This window comes from Engystomops pustulosus, chromosome 2 (assembly GCF_040894005.1).
Source record: "Engystomops pustulosus chromosome 2, aEngPut4.maternal, whole genome shotgun sequence".
NCBI lineage: Eukaryota > Metazoa > Chordata > Amphibia > Anura > Leptodactylidae > Engystomops > Engystomops pustulosus.
Window position 1 is genome coordinate 39,158,932 of NC_092412.1, and position 21,693 is coordinate 39,180,624.

Consider the following 21,693-nt stretch of genomic DNA (forward strand, 5'->3'; position numbering starts at 1 on the left):
CCTTGTTTTAGAGAAAATTGTAATTTTGACCTTTATACAAGATACCTTCTCGGTGCACAGGGGGTGGGGCCATACCTGCCAATGCACCCGATGCCACCTCGGCATTGCAATCCTTGTGTAAAGAGAGATGCCAACTCTACTTATGCTGGAAAGATGTAACTAAGAGCACATGAAGATGTGGCCACTCCCCTAGTGCACCAAAAAACTAATTTGAGTAACTGACAGATCATTGGGAAACAGCAAAGGTAAAGGCTCTGTAAGAAATCTCACTACCATAAGGTTCAAATCTTAGTATGAAAACATAAGGTCTGTATGTATGTATGGCACATTTGTATCTACTGCTGCTGTAGGACCCAGTCCCTTATGTCTTTATAGTATATATTACATACCCGCTACCTAACAGCTGGAATGATTCTAAATTCATATTGTTCTGGCCTGAAAAGGGACAAGGGAAATGCAAACCTTACCCAAAGTAAAGGGTCACCCACAAAGTGCAATGGGTATGGTCCTGAAGGTGTTAAAGGATATTATACAAAAAATAAAATTATGTTAAAATACTCAAAAGAATAGTGTGTTTTGTTGTGTTTATTATACATATGGGTACAACTTATTTGGCCTGGTGTTTAGAAACCAGCCAAGTATTTATTAGATGCTCTCCGATATCACTGTGTGTATTATCCCTGTACTGTGACATCACTGTGTGTATTCTCCCTGTACTGTGACATCACTGTGTGTATTATCCCTGTACTGTGACATCACTGTGTGTATTCTCCCTGTACTGTGACATCACTGTGTGTATTATCCCTGTACTGTGACATCACTGTGTGTATTCTCCCTGTACTGTGACATCACTGTGTGCATTATCCCTGTACTGTGACATCACTGTGTGTATTCTCCCTGTACTGTGACATCACTGTGTGCATTATCCCTGTACTGTGACATCAAATGTGTATTATCCTTGTACTGTGACATTACTGTGTGTATTATCCTGGTATTGTAATAATACTACCAGTATGTGTATTATCTCTGTACTGTGACAGCACTATGTTCATTATCCCTGTTATATATGCACTTTTTGTAATTGTGTGACACCAATGTGTGTACTGTGACATCACTGTGTGTATTATCCCTGTACTGTGACATCACTGTGTGTATTATCTCTGTACTGTGACATCACTGTGTGTATTATCCCTGTACTGTGACATCACTGTGTGTATTATCCCTGTACTGTGACATCAATGCGTGCATAATCCATGTACTATCACTGTGTGTATTATTTCTGCACTATGACAACACTGTGGGGCTCATTTACTAAGGGTCCACAATTTCCGTCAAATTCCGATTTGCGCCGCATTTAACTGGGAATTTTGGCGACAGAAATCGGGGGGCGGTGCCGTTGACGATCCGACTGATTCGGACCGAGCGCGGGATTTAACATTTAAATTGTGTCGTAAGCCAAGCACTTACATGCACCAGGAAGAAGAAGGTGAACTCCGGCGGACCTGAGCGGGGAAGTGACACATTCAGGATATCGGATATCGGTAGTGAATCGCTGCAGCTGTGCATTGGAGTCGGGGAACGCACCTCAGGAATCACACAGGGACGGGTAAGTGTGTATTATTTCTCTACTGTGACAACAATGTGTGCTATCCCTGACCTGTGACATCACTGTGTGCATTATCCCTGACCTGTGACATCAATGTGTGCATTATCCCTGACCTGTGCCATCAATGTGTGTATTATTCCTGTACTGTGACATCACTGTGTGTATTATTTCCCTACTGTGACATCACTATGTATTATCTCTGTACTGTGACATCACTGTGTGCATTATTTCCCTATTGTGACATCACTATGTATTTTCTCTGTACTGTGACATCACTATGTATTATCGCTGTACTGTGACATCACTGTGCATTATACCCTCTTATGTATGCATTATTTTGTAGGTGTTCAATGCCGAATTAATTTATACTTTATCTGAGAACATGTGACCGGCTGTACCAGGACAAGGAAGAAATGGATATCTTTATATGGTGTATAATTTGATATGTGTTATTGACCTTGCCCCTGTTCTAGAACAAACATAGGTGTTAGACGATTCACAAGTCCCTCAATTGCTACTACAATATAAGTTACATCACGGGGGCTGGCGTTCCTCAGGTGTCGCTGGACCGCGCAGCATTGTGAGTAATGTCGCTTACTGTTTCCCTAACCCTTTGTGCACACTCTTCTCCGGGGACACGGTGTAAGAGGAGAGTGGCCAGGTGTCTGCAGCAGACGCCGCTTCTCCTCCATACACAAAACATCACATTTTCTTTCCTGTTGCACTTGGCCAAACTTCAGACGTTACATTGACTGAACTTCTGATTCAGCTCCACTTCACTAATAATGGAGTTTTCATGACTAATTCCGATTTCTCTAGAATTCCTACATGTGCTTTTATCATTTTTTAAGGGTTTGGGGAATCATTTACCTTTATTATAAATGTTGTTTTTATTATTCCCATGTACAATTCACTGCACACAGTAATCTATTACAGGGGATTGGAGACCTGCCGTAAAATTGTCTATGGAGGCAACACACAAAAATCTATTTATTCAACATATTTATCTGAAAACTTTGAAATCAGTAGCCCAGTGTGTCTGTATGAGGGGTAACACTCAAACCTTTCAAACATCATGGACTGAGCAGGTCAATCTAATTTTTTCTGCTCTGCTTTTTAATGTGACAGGAGGTGACAGGAGGGCTTCAACTCTACTGAATGCAACGGTGAAGCACTGAGCTGCCAACTCCCCGCTCCAACATTGTGCCTGTACCTCTGCTGTGTGCTGCACACATAGAACAGAAGAGGTTGACAGGTCTGCAGGCTTCAGAGCCACACACAGGACAGAAGAGGTGGACAGGTTTGCAGTCTTCTTAGCCACACATAGGACAGAAGAGGTGGACGGGTCTGCAGGCTTCAGAGCCACACATAAGACAGAAGAGGTTGACAGGTCTGCAGGCTTTAGAGCCACACATAGGACAGAAGAGGTTGACAGGTCTGCAGGCTTCAGAGCCACACATAGGACAGAAGAGGTTGACAGGTCTGCAGGCTTCAGAGCCACACAAAGGACAGAAAAGTGGACAGGTTTTCAGGCTTCTTAGCCACACATAGGACAGAAGAGGTTGACAGGTCTGCAGGCTTCAGAGCCACACATAAGACAGAAGAGGTTGACAGGTCTGCAGGCCTTAGAGCCACACATATGACAGAAGAGGTTGACAGGTCTGCAGGCTTCAGAGCCACACATAGGACAGAAGAGGTTGACAGGTCTGCAGGCTTCAGAGCCACACATAAGGCAGAAGAGGTTGACAGGTTTGCAGGCTTCTGAGCCACCTATAGGACAGAAGAGGTGGACAGCTCTGCAGGCTTCAGAGCCACACATAGGACAGAAGAGGTGGACAGGTCTGCAGGCTTCAGAGCCACACATAAGGCAGAAGAGGATGACAGGTTTGCAGGCTTCTGAGCCACACATAGGACAGAAGAGGTGGACAGGTCTGCAGGCTTCAGAGCCACACATAGGACAGAAGAGGTGGACAGGTCTGCAGGCTTCAGAGCCACACATAAGGCAGAAGAGGATGACCGGTTTGCAGGCTTCTGAGCCACACATAGGACAGAAGAGGTGGACAGGTCTGCAGGCTTCACAGCCACACATAGGACAGAAGAGGTGGACAGGTCTGCAGGTTTCACAGCCACACATGGGACAGGTAAGGTTGACAGGTCTGCAGGCTTCAGAGGCACATATGGGAAAGAAGAAGTTGACAGGTCTGTAGGCTTCAGACCCACACATAAGACAGAAGAAGAAATGATTGCTCAAGGAAACAAGAAAAGGTAAGTATTTAATTTTTTTTAAGGAAAACGGGTAATCAGAGGGGTATAACAGAAAATAGAACATCATAAATATAGGTGCTACAAAAAAGGTGCTACAGGAAGGTGAGCATAAATTATAGAGATACTAAAAGGGTCGGCATTATAAGCTAAAAAGAGGGTATTTTGAGTTTGAGAGTATTTTAAGTTTAAATTTTAATCTCCAAGTGATGTTTACACAACAAAGATCATTTTAACCCCCTTACTTCACAATTTTACTCACTTTTATTGCTGTTTTAAGTGTAAAAGGTGTGGGCGGGGACTTTCTAAGCAGACACTTCATGATTCCTCTGTGCTATGAGATGCTGTGCGCTGACAATGTGCTTAGATTATCAGGGTACAGGTTTATCTAGACTTTAATTTAGCTTCTGGACATTGTAATAGTATCACACATAGAAAAAGAGTGATAAGACAGATCAGAGATGAGAGATGATGAGATCCATGAGATGGATATAAAACACAATGACACTCTCAGCTCTAGCTGTAACGATAGATTCAGGTCTGCTATATAACTCCCTCAGATAAAGAACTTATCTGCCTGTAGCTTGAAAAGTCTCTGTACACTGATGCTTGCTGGCAGGAAGTGCCTGTGTCTGAGCTGGTCCTGCAATGGAGGGGATAGGGGCAGGAAGAAGAGAGAACTGCAGTGTGCAGACAAGAGAAGCTATTCATGAGAAGAATCTGACCATAGTCAAAATATTTACGACCAGATCGAAGAACAAACAAAATTTTAAACACTAGGATTGATGGAGACAGGTTAGAATTATATCTTGGAAATGCTGTATTTTTTAGCAGTTAAAGGGGTTTTCCCATCTGGGAATTCACATTTAATTAAATTCATTTGCCATATGTAAACATTTCTTCATTTGGGTGTTATTAAAAAAAAATGTTCCTGTGTGAAGATAATTTCTCATAAAGTTAGCCATGTTTCCCTTAGAAACGAGATGGCTTCCTCAGATACAACCACCTCATATTTTGGAAGCTGTGGCCAGACATGCGCTATTGAGTCCTGCCTGACCACCAAGATTCAGCAATCATTACTACAGGACGGCTGTGGGACATGTAGTAACTCCTGGACATTTGTCAGGGCTGGGAGTCTGTGGATCCTCTGGACCACCGCGGGAGATGGTACTAGCTGACTTGGGATCGGAGTGGCACCTGGTTTTCACCAGAGCCCGCCGCAAAGCGGGATGGACTTGCTGCGGCGGGATACCACCAGGTCGTTCCACAGGTTGCGAATATCCTGCGGTGGCTGCCAAGGCAGTAACACAGGAGACAGTCTGTACCCGGGGTAATGGCAGGAGAATAGCACTGGAATGCACTGTAGGACTCACGTCAGCAATCGCAGGAGCTGGCACACAGGAACAGACTGGCACACAGGAACGGACTGGCACACAGGAACGGACTGGCACACAGGAATCACAGGAACGCAGGAATCACAGAAAAAACACAGGAGAGCATTCTCTTCATGGGGAATACTTGAAGATCTGGCAAGGGTCACAGGAAGAGGCAGAAACTTATAGCAGGCCAGCGCCAATTACCGGCCGCGGGAGCAGGAGAGGACATCGCTGGAGCCAGGGGAGGTAAGATGAGCGGAGCTCCGGAGGGCTGGAACACCCGTAACAACATTTCATATACAAAAACCTTTTGTTTCCTTGTGAAATCACTCCAGCAGAGGTGGCCGTATCCAAGGACACAGTCTTGTTTCTAAGGAACCATATGATTACATTTATGAGAAATTTTCTTCACACAGGAACATATTTTTTTAATAACATCTAATTGAAGAAATGTATATATATGGCAGATTAATGAACCTGGATGTGAATGCCCAGACGAGAACACCTCTTTTAATAGCAGTGAATTAGAGAATGTGTTATTTGTAATCATGAGTATATTTAAGAATCTTGTCTTAGTGGGAATACCCCTTTAAGGACAATCTACCCAATATCAGTGTTAAATGCTGGTTCATGTCACCATACTGTAGCCATAACAGTTTGGTGCTTATTGATTCCTCCACCTGTCTCTTGTAAAACAAATGGAACTTGTAACCATTGGACTGTGTTCCCATTTTCTTTATTGTTAATATTGAACCCCGCTGTAAGGATCAAGTCTTGAATAGATTCCTAATATCACTCCTATTATTCCATATGAATGTTTGTACTCTATAATGTGTTATTTTATTTGTATATGCTCCCTATGAATTGTTAAGTGCTACGGAATATGATGGCGCTATATAAATAAAGATTGAAGAACATGGATCAAATAAGGGAGTTTTAACGTGAAGTTAGATCCATCATTCTTTCATTAAAGTATCTATTCTCTTTGATAGGACAAATAAACAAGGACAATACTATTCTGTTACAAATTATTGTTACAGTTATATCAGAAACAGGCCCATCCAAGGAAATATTCTTCTATTTAGATCAGTTGAGGAACAGAAGGTTATAAATGTCATTCGTTTGTTGAATGGAAAGGTGGACTGGTGGCACAATTACGGTTATTAAAGGACTTTTGCCCGTAACTGGGTTGGTATTGTAACCATTGTACATGTAGTTATTGCTCTAGAAATGACGGCTTACACTGGTGAATGTGCCCAACACAAGATGGCGCTATCATGGGAGTGCTATGGAACCTAGAAAAGTTGTAGCAAACAATCCAAACCACAACTTCATATCTCTATTTGACATATTCATCAATGGAAGCCAAGGTGTCACCATGACAAGGCAAGTGATGTCTTAGTAGAAGCCCAGGCTTACGACACGGTGCTCTGTCCTGATGACCACTACTGATGGCAAAGTCTACTCTAAGAATGGAATATATTTAAAAAAAAAATAAGTAGGATACTATAACTGAATTGTAGCATATATACACATTTGTAGACAAACGACGAACAGAAGCATAAAATGCCAACATAACATTCTGCATAAAACCTGTAGGACACAAGCCTAATGCATGAAGCAAGATCAGCGGATACAGAAGCCCCGAGCTGTTCTGTTATACAGTTTTACAGATAAAATAGCTATTTCCGCTTACTATTTACATTCTGAAGCTTATTTTATGGCTATCATCTCCATTATTCTGGTGAGATCCCTTTTCTATAAATATACAGTGAGAACACTGCGCTCCCAGTAATCTGCGGTGGAAGGTTCTCAGGTTGATGCAGGTGGCAGGTCAGAGACATATGCAAATATCCGCAGCACGGCAAAGCTCTTCCTGTACTGGAACGCTTCCTGATCTTATCTGACCATCTACCATACTTGTCTTCTGTATTTCCCCCCTAGGATGTTTTCTCATACACGGGAAAGGATGAATGTTCTGTGTTATTCATGCAGCACGATAAAAGTTCATTCTGGTTTCTCTTAATACAATCCTCTGGTATTTAGCTGGACATTAGTCTCACTGACACATTTCTACCTACAGATATTTTTATTAAATATATTATCTATTCAATTAATACTAATTCCTTTATTTATATAGCGCACACAGATTAGGCAGCGCTGCATAAATTGCCAAATTGGTCCCTATCCCCAATGGGGCTCACAATCTAATCAACCTACCAGTGTGTTTTGGAGTGTGGGAGGAAACCGGTGGACCTGGAGGAAACCCACACAAACACGGAGAGGACATATAAACTCTTTGCAGATGTTGACCCTGCATTAACTATCTACGCTCTCTACTCTGCTACTCTGCTGCACATCTCACATCTTTATAGAATAGACAATTGCCTTCAGATGAACCCAAATATAAAAGTCTAAGGGGGACCGATCTGAAGACCTTGGTGGCCATTCAACTGGTCCACGATGACCAATCCACTTTCCAGGAAACTGTTCATGTAGGAATGCTCCAACCTTTGGGGTCATCTGAAGGCAATTGTCTATGCTGTGAAGATACTAGATGTTCAGCATGTGAAACAATGGATACTGGAAGCCTGTACCAGCATTTCTTCTGTGGAGTCAGTGTGTCAAGACTCGGAGAAGAGGGTTGTATGACAATCCAACACAATGGGCAGCAGTTTGACCACATTTTTTTAGTGGTCATAAACTTGAAAATAACTCATGATAGAATAAAGTTATGTTAAATTCACATTCAGTGACCGACTGCTTCACCCCAAGTGTGAGAGGGAGCGTTATCGTAAGTCATTCCTCCCCGCTGCCATCAGGCTGTTCAACAAACAAGGCCCAAACAGAAGTAACCTGCACCCCCCACCTAACCAGTCCCTGCAAGTCCCATCCACAGACTAAACATCAAACTGTCTCTTTTTTGTCTTTTTATCCCCCTTTTCTTTTTGTTCATTTATCCCTAATATTGTTGTTGTCATAGTTTGTACTTCACTCTCTGTACCCTCTCTGCTGCTGTAACGCTGTGAATTTCCCCACTGTGGGACTAATAAAGGATTATCTTATTATCTTATTATCTTATCTTATTAAAACATCATTGTTTTTCTTGTGAAATTCTTAATAAGTTTGATGTGTTACATGACCCTCTTCCCATTGGAAAAAAAAGTTAAAATGTTAGATCCAAAATTGCCGACTTCAAAATGGCCGCCATGGTCAACACCCATCTCAAAAAGTTTGCCCCCTCCCATATTCTAATGTGCCATAAACTGGAAGTTGATATCTCCAACCTCCTAATGTTTTCCTTTTGGTTTGGTCCTTTTTATAGGAGCTGAGACGGTTTGGAGTTTTCTCCTGGTTTTTCTACCCTTCGAGCAGTAAGAAATATTAAAAAAAGTAGGCATCCCTTTTATACTTTTTTTTATCTGTTTTACCTATATTATAGAATGTATGTGTACAGCTTTGTATTTCTGTATGCCAAAAAACATAAGACCACTGACCCAGAGAACACTTATGGACATGTATGCTCTCCTGGAGAAGAAGCCTGGAGGGCGATACAATGGAGACGCCTTCACGTGTCGCTATGAAGTGGCTCCGGCTATGCTCTCCTTCTCTGTCAGGGATATCACGTATCCAGGTGACGTGGAATTAAAATGTGAAACCCTCTTCCAATATTTTCAAGTTGTACTCAACAGATCCCCTCCAGAAATGAATGAAATGTAATACTATTGAGCGTGCTGGAAGCAGGAACAGAAGAGGCTTGATTCTTTGTGTACATAATTACATTGCTGAAACACGACTATTTTGCAGCTTTTGTTGGACACACCAAGATTTAATGAACTGGGCTGTCCCGTCATTCCAAGAGATAGTTTTCTTATCCTTACATAAGTAAATAGAGACATATAAGGTTGCGTTGCAATTAAGTGAATTGTATGTTGTTAGGAAGGCTTTGTGACTCTCCTTGAGAATCCGGAGAAGATTAATCACACGCACAGGACAAGTATATGCCTTTTAAAACACCATTCTCTGGGATTGGCTGTAGGTTACCACTAATAAACCCTGCTGAACCCAGGGATAATTTCATAATAGTATCATAATAAGTCTATCAAGTCCATCCTTTAAGAATTAAACAGAAGACTCACTTCCAAACAAAGCTGAATATTTAGCTCTAACTTCTCTAGCTCCAAAAACAACCTCCAATCCAGTTTCAGAAATAACAATCTCAATATTTGAAGGATTTTAATAAGAAATGTACAGGCCTTCAGCACATCTGCGGTCACAGGACATCACTAGTCTCTCACGGCTCTGCTGGGATTCTGCTCAACTCCTCTTACAGTCTCTTCCACAGTTCTGTGACTGTTGTGGTTTTCTTTGTCATCAAGGATTTTCCAGAGGTTTCCTATTGGGTTTAGATCAAGACTATGGGCTGTGGCCATTTCATTGCTGTTTCAAGGAACTGCTTCATCCATTTTGCTGTGTGACAGGGGCATTGTACTGCATGAAAATTGCTGGCTAATTGAGTGTTGATCACAAGGCAGGAACCACGTGTTGTTGAAGAAGGATCTGATACACCCTTGCATTCACTCTGCCATGTAGCTGTATGAGAGGTCCAGCTCCTACTGCAGAAAACATTCCCCAAACCATGACACTTCCTCCTTCACCTTTCACTGACTTCTTTACACACTTTGGGTTCAGTCTTTCCCCAGTTTGTCAACAAGCAACGTTCCCATCAGACACAAATAAATTAAACTTGCTTTCATCACTAAAATTCCCCCGTGGCCCACCTCTGTGTCCACCCAACATGCTCCTCAGCAAAGTTGAGTTCAGCAATTTTATTCTTTCTGCTGTTGAGAAGTTTGGTATGAAGAGTGGATTTTCCATCCAAATGATCGTAATCGTTGTGGCACTGTATGACGAGACAGATCGTGAACCTGTTCAGCACTGAAATGGCAAGCAATTCAGGCTGCAGTGTTGAAATGATTACCCTTTCAGATTTTCCACATTATTCTGCCCTCTCTTGTATTTATCTTTCATGGGTGACCGGCCTTCTGGGGGGACTTGGATGAGTTTGTGATGTAAAGATGCAATATTCTAGAAATCATAGCTGATTTGACAAGCTTTGTGTAATCTGTGTGCACTATATAAATAAAGGAATTATTATTATTAATTGAAATTACCAACTTCTCCTGCTAGGACTGATGGGGTCACCCCTTTGACCTGCTGCTGGAGGGTTTCAATCACTCTGGAACGAAACACCAATTTTGTAAATGTGTTTTTTCTCTCTACATCGCTTTTTGGTATTATTATGCAGAATCTGTTCAGCTCTTTCTGTTCTATAACATGCTGCCAGTAAATGGAACGCTATGTAAAATCTGCTTAGCTCCTCCTGCTCTATAACATGCTGCCAACAGATAGGACACTGTGTACCATCTTCTTGAATCCTGCGGCTCATATAACATCTCCTGCCACCTGCAAAAATTTTCAGATGACTTGGTTATTGTCGGTTGCATCAAGGAGGGCAAAGATGAGGGGTACAGACTTTGTTAAGTGGAGTGAAAGCAACAATCCAGTGATCAATGTCGAAAAAACAAAGGAGATGGTCATCAACCTAAAGAGGAACAAAACAGCCGCAGTACCAATTAGGATAAACGGGCGAGAAATAGATCAAGTCACTACCTACAAGTACCTGGGGGTGCACATTCATGACAGGCTTGAATGGAGGACCAATATCGACTGGTTATGCGGAAAGGCCATGGCCAGGTTGCACTTGTTGAGGAAGCTGAGGTCTTTCCAAATCTCCACCCTAATATTAAAAATATTTTACCAAGCGATGATGGCGAGCGTATTGTTCTATGCAGTTGTCTGTTAGGGAGGAGGCTTAAACAGTAGAGAAAAGAATCGCCTCAACAAGGTCATCCGGAGAGCCAAGGGCACTATTGGGGAGACGCTGCATCCCCTAGAGCAGTGGTGGCGAACCTATGGCACTGGTGCCAGAGATGGCACTTGGAGACCTCTCTGTGGGCACTCGGGCTGTCTCCCAGGCACAGAGTTTGCCTGACATGACACCTTCCTGCAGTCTCAGGCAGTCCAAGTAGTGACCCATCCTGTGCTGCTTGGTCCTGTCTGAAGAGTGAGGAGGTGTGGGCAGGGTTGGATTGGAGCTCAAAGATTCTGGTAGCAATAAGTTTGTTACTGCCTAATTTGCCGTGTTGGCACTTTGGGAAAAGCTTGTGTGCTTTAGGTCTCATTTTGGGCACTCGATCTCTAAAAGGTTCGCCATCACTGCCCTAGAGTAAGTCTGGGAAACCAGATGCCTTAGGAAATTCACGCCATTGCGAAAAATGGCAGCCACCCACTACACAACACACTTCTGCAGCAACGGAGCGACAGAAGGTATCACTACCGCCAGGTGTATTGCCGTACCACAAGGTTCCACAACTCCTTCATCCCGAAGGCAAAAGAACTATTTACGTACGGTGGCTAAAGCGAAGGACTAAGTCACACCCTCATTCCCCCTCCCCCCAAAGCCTCTCACCACCCCCCAAAATTAAGGTAGTAACTGTAATGCTATTTGAGTTATTATGTGAAACGCTGGTCATGCCTTTCCTGGAGTAATGATGCACAAAACAATTTCCCAACGGGAAAGTTTTATTCTATTCTAATCTAAGCTGTGTTGAATATTCTCAGCTTCTCCTGTTCTATAACATGCTGCCTACACACATAGGACACTATGTACAATCTCTTCAGCCACTTCTGCTCTGAAGCATGCTTTCTGCAGATAGGATGCTATGTACAATCTGTGGAGTTCCTCCTGCTGTACAACATGCAGCCTGCAGATAGGACACTATGTACTATCTGCTCAGCTCCTTCTACTCTATAACAGTCTGCCTGCAGAAAGGATGCTGTGTTATAACATGAAGCCTGTAGATAGGACACTATGTAGAATCTACTGATCTCCTCCTGCCCTGTAACATGCAGGACACAAAGTAAAATCTGCTCAGCCCCATCTGCTCTATAACATGCTGCCTGCCGACAGGTCACAATGTACATTCCGCTCAGCTCTTCCTGCTCTATAACATGCTGCCTGCCGACAGGTCACAATGTACATTCCGCTCAGCTCTTCCTGCTCTATAACATGCTGCCTTCCGACAGGTCACAATGTACATTCCGCTCAGCTCTTCCTGCTCTATAACATGCTGCCTGCAGATAGGACACTGTGTACAATTTGCTCAGCTCCTCCTGCTCTATAACATGCTGCCTGCAGATAGGATGCTATGTACAATCTGCTCAGCTCCTCCTGCTTTATATCATCCAGGCTGAGCATCATTTGCAATGTGACGCGTTTTCTTTAAATTATAAATGTTTTAAGCAAATTCCCTAAAAGGACATATGGATTTCAGATTTCTGCACCAGACATCACCGTTAGGTTTGTCTTTATTTGGTTGCCAACTTAAGAAGACGATAAACGCCCTGCACTATCAATGGTGCAATGTTTTGTGTTTTAATTAATGATAAAGTTGTTATATTTTGACAGTGCGTTCTCTGGCTCGGCGAGTCGTCTCTGTTTATTTTACGCCATTAGTCATTCCCGAGTGAATACATGACACAGACGTGGCAAGAAGATCGCTTCTTTCTCTGTTACGGTTCCTTTGCCATCACTATCGCAAATCAGAGAGTGATTAATGGCGCTCAGAATTCGGGGTCCATGTAGCACACATAACAATACACTGATTAAATGCCTGTGATTTATCGCGATGACAGAGATCTATGATGTGATCCTCTAAAACAACTTTCCACATTGCTGGCATTGCTGCTCCAGGAGACACGGTTCTTCAGCTCGCATGCTATTCTTCATAAGGAGCGCAGCCGCTTCCAAAATGCATAAATCAGTAAACACATTGTAAAGCGGAGGACAAGGAATCTATCAGTGGATTTGCAGTGAAATAACCGAGTTCATAGCCCAATGACGCCGACACTCAACACTTCAGAGCAGGGATAATGGGTCTGTGAGCCGGTGGTTACATATAGGACATCAGAATCACCTCTAGTGCACAATTTCTCATCCACATCACAGATTAATACCAGATTATTCCTTTATCGCTCTCTCTAGAGTGCTTATAGCTTTCTCTGATTTGATGACCCCTGTATAGTGCATGTTGATAGGTTCTCAGAGACTGGAAAGTGAAAAACGGCCTCAAAGTTCAACTGAAAAATTCTGCTGACAACCCCAAAATTGGGGGGTGGTTCTACTCAGAGAAGATAACTGATTATGTAAGTTGTAGAGGAAAGAATGGTCATAGAATATGCGGAGGACCTCTGAGAGTCTTTCAGCTGGTGTCCCAAGCAAATGCTTGGATTTCTTTACGGCTAAATATGCCCTTGTCTGCATGTGGTGGACAAAGGGTGTTTAATTACGTAGCCACTGTATCAAGAGTTTTTGGCATTAAGATGACTATTTTTAACATGTCAACTTTTTATGATAACCTAGTAGAAGATAGGAGGCCATTGGATCATGCTCTATCCACTACACAGTTGTACACAGTTGTTGTATAACAGCCGAGCACTGATGCTGGTACTGATGCTGTAGCAGGCTGGGGGGTCCATGATGGAAAGTCAGCTTTATGAATCATCTCAGTACTTTATATAAGTTTAATTCACATTACCTGGCTCCCTGCCAGCAGCACATGGTGAGTCCCAGGGGAGAGGCAGCCTGTGTGCTTGTGTCAGTCTCCTTTCCTTCACATGCATCCAACTCCCTCACCCTTCCCAACTTCCTGTCATGTGCATTGAGCACACACGGATGGGGATGGTGTGGAGAAGAGGAAGAAGGCATGAGGAGACACAGGCACACATAGGCTGCAGCTGTCCCCCACTGGGACTCACCACATGCTGCTGGCAGGGAGCCAGGTAATTAAACTTATATAATTACTGAAATGATTCAGAATGCTGACAAAGGCATTTTTAAAATCAGCAAAGCCCAGGCTATTAGAACCTGTCACCAGTTAAAAATCATATTCTTATTGACAAGTTTGCTTTAAGTATCAATTATCATATGTAATAATAATAGAAACAAGTATGTAAAAAACAAAAACAAAGTGTCACCAGTGCCTTGACAAATCTCCATTATTCTTTGTGGATAAAAGTGCCCTAGAAGATACAATCCATAACTATGTTTATTCTGCCCCATTACTTTCTGCGTAGGTCACTGTGTGAGTTTTATGGGAAGGGCTCATTATATAAGTTGGTCTTATACAAGATTCTAACAACATTGCTTCCATTCTTCCCAAGGAAGGAGCGTCCTCAATAATAGGAGAAGGGAAAGTTTCCCGACAGTTAAATGTTAAGAAAGTACCAAAAGTCAACAAAGTGCAAAAAGTTAAATGTAAGACAATGCTGGTGAGTGATTGATGAGTCAGAGAACAGGGAAGAAAGTCACTTAATGGCCTGTCAGTCACAGACAATGACTTCAACCTCCTGTAACCCTGGTTTCTTTTCATTATTTCTTCTCATAAAACCCACAATCGCACTGGTAAGAATTCAGTCTTGTGTCCCAATAACTGATAAAATACTCACCCTGCTCCATCATCTTCAGCGGAAACCAGAAGAGAATAAGAGAGTGAACCAACGCATTGATACAGTGACCCCAGAAAACCTAAAACAACATAAAACAATGATATCACTGAAGTGTAACACCTGCCCAGGACCTAACAAGTTCTCCACTGTTACATTCATCAGCTGGTTTTCCTGCTTCCAAAAAAAGGTGATAAGAAAATTACAGATTTTTCAGTATCACTTTTCCTTCTATGTTATCGTTCCTGGCTGGGAAACCATTGTACAGATTGTGGATGACTGAGCTGAATACAACTTTAGAGAGGGAACTGATTTAAGACTTGATGTGCCCTCAATTTGTAGAATCCTACGACTGATGTTCAACTTCAATGGAAAAAAGTTACCATAGACTTTGCCCATACTCTTTTATATGTACAGTAATATGATGTGTGTGAGGTTTAAAGAGTAACTAAACCTGTGATTAAAAAAGTAAACTTTGCCATATTTTCATTAAGTGAAGCAGCTTCTCTGTGTCTTGTTTCTGCTTCTTTATCCTCTAGTGAGCATTGTATCAGAAACCTTTCTGATGTCTGTCCACCTAAGAGAGTTAAGGAGGCTTATGATTAACTATTTCCATACATTGAGAATATTTCTCGAGATGAATTCTCCATTCTGAGGAGATTAGATTATTCAGGGACTGTCTGTAGGGAGTTAAGGCATATAGATACCTTATCAGGTTCCTTTATCTCTCAGCTGCCAGTAGCTACAGGACTAAAGCTGATTTATACAAACTGTTAAAGGGAACCTGTCTTCAGGATTTCGCATTATGACCTAATGTTAGGGGCTCTGTAAGGCTGTTTAATGCTAATTATCAATTTTATTTCATAATAAACTTGCTTAATTGCATTCAGTTTTAAAAGTATATATAAAAGTATCCATGGCTCCCTGCCAATAAGAAGTTCAAGTCATAGGGGTAGGGTTGCAAGTCATCATTGCTCTCCCAGCCCCCCCCCCCCTTCCTCTAACCTATCATGGATGCTTATAGAAATAATTTAGGGGTATTAAGTGTTTAAAACTGATCTTCAATTAATTAAGGTGCTATTTTGCATATTTGTAATGCTAATACACCTTCATAGAGAGCAGCAATATTTACACAGCCCAGTAAGAGAAGTCAATATTCGGCACTTGTAGTTTGCGACCTTCATTCCACTTACCCTTGTGTTAAATCCATCTGCATTCTGTGTAATTTTGTAGAGCTGTGGAAATCTTAGCATGCTATCTTGGCTGCAGGATCGCTCAAAGATTCCCAGTGTGAAAGGTGGTAAGGCGGTGAAAATCTGTCAAGAGAATAATGGTAATCATTGCAGAGGTGATAACAACGTGGAAAGAGGAGAGAAAAGACCTGGAGAGGCTGTTAATGCATCGCAGTCATCAAATCCAACAAGCTTCATGGTCGGAGACGGAGAGGATAACTAGTACCAGCTTAAGGGGGTTGTCTGAGATATGTAAAAATTATGTAAATGCAAGAGACTTATGTAAAATATAAGGAAAATCACTAATCAGTTCCATTTTAGCACCTAAATATTAGACAGCATTAAAAATCTGACCTTTTTAACTTTGACTAAACAGTAGTGTTGAGCGGAACTGAACCACAATGTTTGTGTAAGAGACGAACATTGCAGGTTTAGGCCCCCAAACCTTCACTTCAGCCAGAAGTACAAGTTTGGGCTCACTTGGAAAAGCTGGTTGATTGGCAGCTTTTCACACCCACTGCTAAAACCCCGTAATTGGTGCTGTTACCGATACTGGTTACCCATTAAATGTTGTGGGTGGTAACCCTTTAAATTCTACCGTCACAGGGAGCGAAGATCCAATGGGAAATTGGCGGCACACAATTCCGCCACCAGCATTTGAAGTTGTGGGTGTTAGCGATGTATTCGGGTACCCGCGCTAAACTTTTTTTCAGATATATCACAGTTTCTGATGCTGGATAATAAACTTGCTGCATCTATAAACTGTCCAGTGTAAGGTTTGTCCCACCTATTACCTATAGATTATTTCGTGCCAATTTTGCACATTTTTGGAGCATATGGTTGCATTTTAAACCATCTATGTTTTTTATGCACACACAAGCTATTTTTCATCAATCTATGCATTCTCTATGAGTAATTTTCAGTTCACCTCGATGGAGACCTAGCTGCTATGTCACAGTTCCTGTGACTCTGTTCCCCTCCCCTCTCCATGGGCTTCTATGCAATCTGAAACCTCAATGAGCCTCTGTTGGTTGAGCTAACAAGTCGTAATAAAACAGAGATTTCAGAGTGAAAAATCAGTTTGGATGAAGCATGATAAGAGCCAAGTAAGTGGAGAAAGAAGCTCTTTTCTCTGATAAGACTTATAACAAAGTTTCTTGTAGTCAGTTGCGCTATTGTTTTATGCAAAATTTGTCACCCGTCACCCGGGAAAAACACCCCCACCAAATTAGCTCCCCCTCATCCGGTCCACAGCCCCTTTGTATTTATTGAATTTTTATAAAAATTTGTGTTTTTATACTTAGTTTTAAATGATCCGACCTCTTATAAAATAAGTTCCCTAGCAGTCGGCTGTATTCATGAGGGGGCAGGCCGACACACCCCCTTAACGCCCCTGTCATTCAGGGACCTGTAAGAATCGCCGGCAGCAGCGCATGTATTGCACAATTGCTGCTGGCTCTATGCAATGCGGCACGCTGAAAGTGGCCGCAGAGGGGCTTATTCACAGCGCTGGTTGAATGTTCGGCCGGCGCTGTGAATAAGCCCCTCTGCGGCCGCTGTCAGCGCGCGGAATCGCATTGAGCCGGCAGCGATTGCACAATACATGCACTGCTGCTGGCGATTCTTTCAGGTCCCTGACTGACAGGGGCGTTAAGGGGGGGTGTCGGCCGGCCCCCTCATGAATACGGCCGACTGCTAGGGAACTTGTACGACGATCCGACCTCTTATTTGATAAGAGGTCGGATCGTTTAAAACTAATTTTAAAAACACACATTTTAATAAAAATTCAATAAATATAAAGGGGCAGGGGACAGGAGGAGGGGGAGCTAATTTGGGGGGGGGGGTTTCGGGGGTGACAGGTCCTCTTTAAAAAGAATATATCATCAAAAACAGGCACAATAAACCTTACTCACACCCACACTGTGCATTTGTTCAAAAGTGCAGTGCAGGCGTCCCAGCTTAAATCTGCCTCCTCCCACTAGTTAAATCGTTACACAAACTTTTTCTGTCTTTATCTATGTTGGCTTCACCCATTGTGGGGGTGCGTGAAATGGTAACAAGATCTGCACCATGCCATGAAAGGGACAGCATTCTGGTAGGGACAGTAAGTGGGCAAAGAGAGGACTTCCTGTCTACTCAAGATGAGATTTAAAGAGACACTGAGATGTCATTAAAAAGAAGGAGGCGTCGTTAACCGGCAGTTTAAAGATGACTCTTCGATTCAGAAAATGACTCTTGTCCACTCATTTGCATATCAAAGTGACTCTTGTTAAAGTACTGCCTCAGTGGCAGATGATTTCAGGTGATATGGTGGAGGAGATTTGACCCTTTACCAGGAAGTATTACTGGTGTGAGGGGTAACATTCAATGATTATTAAAATGCTGAAAACCCCTTAAAAAATGTGGTGTTGGGCATGTTTCTGCAGTTTTTTGCTTATTAAATCTTCCCCTCTGTGAGTGGTCTTCATATCCAGCAGTTAGGTGTCACTATCATTCACCAGGTATAAATTGCCTGATTTACTTGCATTGCATGTGCAACGTTAGCAAATATCATAAGGATTTTAGACCAGAATCCCATCAAAATGCTCAGGAAATTCTGAACATAAGATCTGACTACACAAGCTTTGCTTGTAGTCAGTAACCATGTCAACACATAGCCGCTAAATACAAAAAAATCCCAGTTTGCTTTTTTATTTTAGGTTAATTGGACTGACTCAAAATTGTTGAAAAAGTGTATATACTTTTTTAAGATTAAAAGGATAAGTATGAAATATTGAAGCAGACAGATTTACTAACATATCTAAAGAATTTAGTGGAGCCAAATGACCCATCTAGATCTCCATTGAGACTGACTCAAGGCGTTCTGACTCATCATGATTGCTGGCTTCTACAAGAATCCCACTGTGGGAAATACATTGTTTGATATTGGTAAATTCTTTGTTTTGTTTTCTTTGTGGTAGAAATTCCAGGTCTGTTTCTGCTACATATAATTCCGCATACATTTCCTGTCTGTCTTTCTTTTATACTTTCTGACTGATCTAGACGTGTAAGGCTACATCTCCTACTGATGTCCACAAAATGTTCTATTGTTGTCTGGGTGGAAGAACATATTAATGAAATTCTGTGACTGGGCAAAGTCTGTAGTAACTATAGTAACTACAGGGAGAACAACATCTACTGTGACATTTTACTTTTTAAGCCACCAAGAACAATTGGTAGTAGACATCAGATTTTCAAAAGAGACTCTTCAAAAAGAAGCAAAACTTTGTTAGGCTACATTTAAACTGACGTATGGGGGACGTATATACGGCCGACGTATATACGGCCGATATACGTCCCCCATAGACAGCAATGGGCGCATGGCGCTCTACGGGAGCGGTACGGTGCAGCACACGTGCGGCACCGTACCACTCCGTACCCCGGGAAAAGATTGGACATGTCCTATCTTTGTCCGTAGTCCGGCGCCGTGCGCCATTACTTCCTATGGAGAGGGGCGGGGGTGAGCTGCGCTCACCTCCTCCTCCTCTCCCCGTGCACTGCCGTTGCCCGCTACGGTACGGTGTGAATGTAGCCTTAAAGAGAGTCTACCAGAAGTTTTGACTATACAAATCAGTAGATAGTGTAATGCATTGTCCCTGGAGATCTGTATAAACAATCCTTGTGTATGTTGTTGGTAGCAGCAGGACTGTGAAAATGCATGTATATTGCAGAATTGTAGCTAGAATTGTAGCACTCTGGTGTGTGAGGTCTCTTCACTAACATCCTCTCTTCTCTGAGTAACAGTACTAGTACGCTTTGGGTTAGATATTACAGCAAAAGGGAAGAACTAGGGAATAGTTTGAATGCAGAGATCATCCCAAGTGCTCCAAGTTCTGTTTCATCTCTGGAATGTAAATCAATGTTTCACAGTGCTGCTGTTACTAACAACACACACAAAGCTATGGTTACACAGCTCTTCAGGGGCAATACCTATCACATTCTGCAGCTTTATATGGTCAAAACTGCTGGTCCCTTTTGAGTCCATTTTGTCCCCAATTAAAATTTGGTTAAGTGTGCACAGTGGGTGGGACCATATTTAAGGACTGATTTCTCTGGTCCCCACATTTTTATATTTATTGGTAACTTTTTATTTTATAATCATATTTTTCTTTTAGAATTTAGTTTGAATTGGCCCAATTCTTCTCCTAAATTGTGACTACTATCCATTGCATTAGCGGCCTCAGCGCGTCCATCTAGGATTTACTGTTATTGGAATCCAGCTTTAGCTGCTATGTAAGTCTTGCCGTTTGGCAGCTCCTGTCGTCTACATGCCTTGTGTCCTACTAACAAGAGGATTCAGGAGATTTCCATCATTTGTTATTCTTTACACAATGAGTAAAAACTACACAAATTGACATCAAATCTCACTTCAGATCCAGCCCTGAGTACTGAGGGTCATTTCCTTCGGATAATGGTGCTGTGTTCTTACGCCTTTGTACAAGAAACCTGTATAAAAGCTCAGATAACTCAAAGATAATGTGCAGAGGATGACAGAAGTAACTGTATCTACTGTAATAAGAGACAAATAAGATAGACAGGACTATTTACTGTCTACCTGCGGCTGGATGTCCACTTCATTTGGAAAAACAATAGTCAGGAGACACCCCTTTTCCAGGGGGGATCCCCCATCTATGAAATATATTTATGCCAGGTTCTTTATATATGAAATGGTATCTAAGCCTTGAATTAAACTATATTGCATTACCCTATGCTGTTTGGAAACTTTTGGAGGATTCCAAATGTGAAAATATACACCATTCTATCCACATACAGTGGGATATGTCTTTTTGTTCCTCCCCTCCCCCTGAAAGTAGGAGAAGGAATGAACATTGGCAGCAGCCAGTGATTGGCTGCTGCTGATCTTCAGGATGTCTCCCAAGTGAGGTAACTGTCCTCAAATTGAAAGATCCCTCACTTTGGACCTCCCTGTGTGTACACTCAGTGGAGGCCAGGGGTGGGTGCAATACAGTTGCATCCATCTCCAATAGACTTTAATGGCTTCCGCTGAGAATGTACATCTCTCGGCAGGAGGGAACCGCATGACAAGGCATAGTTTTCCATCCACTTTTTCCTACTGGATATATTAGGGGTCATTTACAAACGGCCCAAATCGCTAATTTTCGTCAGGTTTACCGAATATTACTGACTTGCGGCGTTTTTCCCTGAATTGCCCCGGTTTTTTGGCGCACGCGATCGGATTATGGCGTATCGGCGCCGGCATGCATGCAACGGAAATCGGGTGCGTGGCCGTCGCAAAACCCAACGGATTCAGAAAAACTGGAATTTAAAAAAAAATGTGTCGCTTGACATGCGCTTACCTGCACCCAGGATAGGATAGTGAACTCCGGCGAACTCCAGCGGACTACAGCGCAGCACATCATATGGGGATGATGTGCTGCATATCCTCTCATGCTCCAGCGTCTGGGGTATAGAGAGTTGAAATGAGACATTGGTGGACGCTGTGGAGGATCGTGGAGGCAAAATGGACAGGAAACAGCAGGGGCAGCATGCATGGATGCCTCTGAGGCTGCCTAATCTTGGGATGGAGCTGGCGGTCCGCTGCCAGGCGAGATTTCGCCTGTCCAAGCCCCTGTCTCTCGGCTCCTCCCCA

General features: G+C 42.6%; 1 protein-coding gene across 5 annotated transcripts in view; it reads right to left on the bottom strand.

Annotated features, from left to right (window-relative positions):
* Positions 1–21,693, bottom strand: part of ATP8A2 (ATPase phospholipid transporting 8A2) — a 493,942-nt gene that overhangs the window by 105,460 nt on the left and 366,789 nt on the right. For all 5 annotated transcript variants that reach the window (XM_072134328.1, XM_072134326.1, XM_072134327.1 and 2 more), the window contains 2 exons: positions 16,005–16,127; positions 14,815–14,893 (listed from right to left, as the gene is read on the bottom strand). In XM_072134328.1, coding sequence (XP_071990429.1) covers positions 14,815–14,893; positions 16,005–16,127 — 202 coding nt within the window. The remainder of the gene's footprint in view (positions 1–14,814; positions 14,894–16,004; positions 16,128–21,693) is intronic.